This window comes from Phoenix dactylifera, chromosome 7 (assembly GCF_051530095.1).
Source record: "Phoenix dactylifera cultivar Ajwa chromosome 7, Ajwa_hap1_PhDact_Kaust_v1.1, whole genome shotgun sequence".
In the NCBI taxonomy this organism is placed as follows: domain Eukaryota; kingdom Viridiplantae; phylum Streptophyta; class Magnoliopsida; order Arecales; family Arecaceae; genus Phoenix; species Phoenix dactylifera.
In genome coordinates, this window is record NC_143196.1 from 6,350,028 (window position 1) to 6,351,667 (window position 1,640).

Here is a 1,640-nt window from a genome sequence, read left to right on the forward strand (position 1 = left end):
AACTCAATTGTCACTATAGAAGCTCCTGATGTCTTAAGTTTTTTTTTTTTTTTTTTAAATTTTAATTTGATATATGAAATACCAGATTGTGAAAATTTGATGGAGCTAGGGAGGCACATCTTATATATGAGTTATTTGGCATTATTATATGCCTAGAAATAAAATTTAACTTTGCGAACATGAATATATTAGTTTATAGATGGATAAAACTAGCTTCATACCATAACATAAAAGACATGGGCAGACCACACAACCACATTGACACCATAGACTCGATGACACATAGAAGTAAGGATTCTCCTATGATTATTTGACCCAAGGCAAGTGAGACGAAGGAATAGTCTGCTAAAGCCACTAAAGATGTAGCCTGGCGTCCAGACCTTTGATTTCAGTCCCATTGCCCACTGCCAAGGAGATCCGTGCAGTTTTCTCATTCACCATCACTTGGTGCTCTGCGGCCTTATACCTTCCCTCGCTCGCTTTCTCCATGGATGTCCCCAGGAACACCACTAGCGCCCCAGGCACATTTGGGACAGTAACCCACTTCCCTATGTGCTTTAATTGCAGCCCATCTACATTGTCCGTAAGTATCACCATGTGGCATTGATCGGTATGTGGACCCATCCCAAGTGCTTGCTGTGGATTGGGGCATGGTGGATAATAGTTGCATAAGATATATTGGAAACCATCTTCCATTGTGCCCTCAACATACCCTTCATCTTTGCCTAGCCCTTCGGAAATAGCCCTTGCTAGCCTCATGGCTAGTCGCCAGGTTGCCTCTAGGAATGCCTTGGCTGCATCCTTATAGTTGGAAGGTTTTGAGGGCCAAAGGAGAATGATCTCATCACTAGTAGGGCGCCCTTGGTGGCGGAGAACTTCTCGCAAAGTGCCATTGGGCTGTGAAATATAATCCACAGGAATGGTAAGGTCCCTTGCCATGTACTTCATCTTCTCCTCCAATGGAAGGGTAAAGAAAGCCTTGACACATTCAAGCATCTCCTCTATTGTTGATTCTTCGATACCATGGTTGACAACCAGGAAGAGACCCCAGTCGGTGCAAGCCTTATCTATAGCCTTTATGATGCTAGCTTTAGTCAATGGGTCATCTAGGCCATGAAGGTTGATGATAGGGATTGTGGAGATGGAGGAGGGTGTCACAATGGATTGGTAGGGTGCAAGCTCTGATTGGTGTTTTACTCCTTTCTGGTTGACTTCAACAATATCAAGTGGAGCAGCATTGAGGGTGGTAGGAGGAGCCATAGTCTAGGTTTTCAAATTAGTTTGGTGATGGCCTTTGCAATGTAGAGGTAATGGAGTGGAAGCCTAATTTATAGAAGGCAAGGGAAAGTTGGGGACTGGTGAAGTCCATAATTGTAAAGTTGTTTTAGTGTTTGTCTTGACGTAACTTTGCGTTATCGGCTAGTAATCAAATTAGAAAGACGGACAAAATTAGTTTGGTGGGAATTAGAAAAGTGATGATCATGAAGCGGAGAAAACCAAAATTAGTTAGCTCATCAGGTTTTGCTTGTACAAATGACTTTAACAAGTCGCAAAAAGCCGAATTGAGTAATGATAGTGGTTAAACAATAATCTTATATTTTCAAAAAAGAAAACGCAAGCCAAAATTATTTGGTGCCAAG

General features: G+C 42.1%; 1 protein-coding gene across 1 annotated transcript; it reads right to left on the reverse strand.

Annotated features, from left to right (window-relative positions):
* Nucleotides 1-354: 354 nt before the first annotated feature.
* On the reverse strand, nt 355-1,286 carry LOC120105051 (fe(II)/2-oxoglutarate-dependent dioxygenase 4-like). Its single transcript, XM_089924112.1, has one exon. The coding sequence runs from the start codon at nt 1,258-1,260 to the stop codon at nt 355-357; it is 906 nt and encodes a 301-aa protein (XP_089780238.1). The 5' UTR covers nt 1,261-1,286.
* Nucleotides 1,287-1,640: the final 354 nt, after the last annotated feature.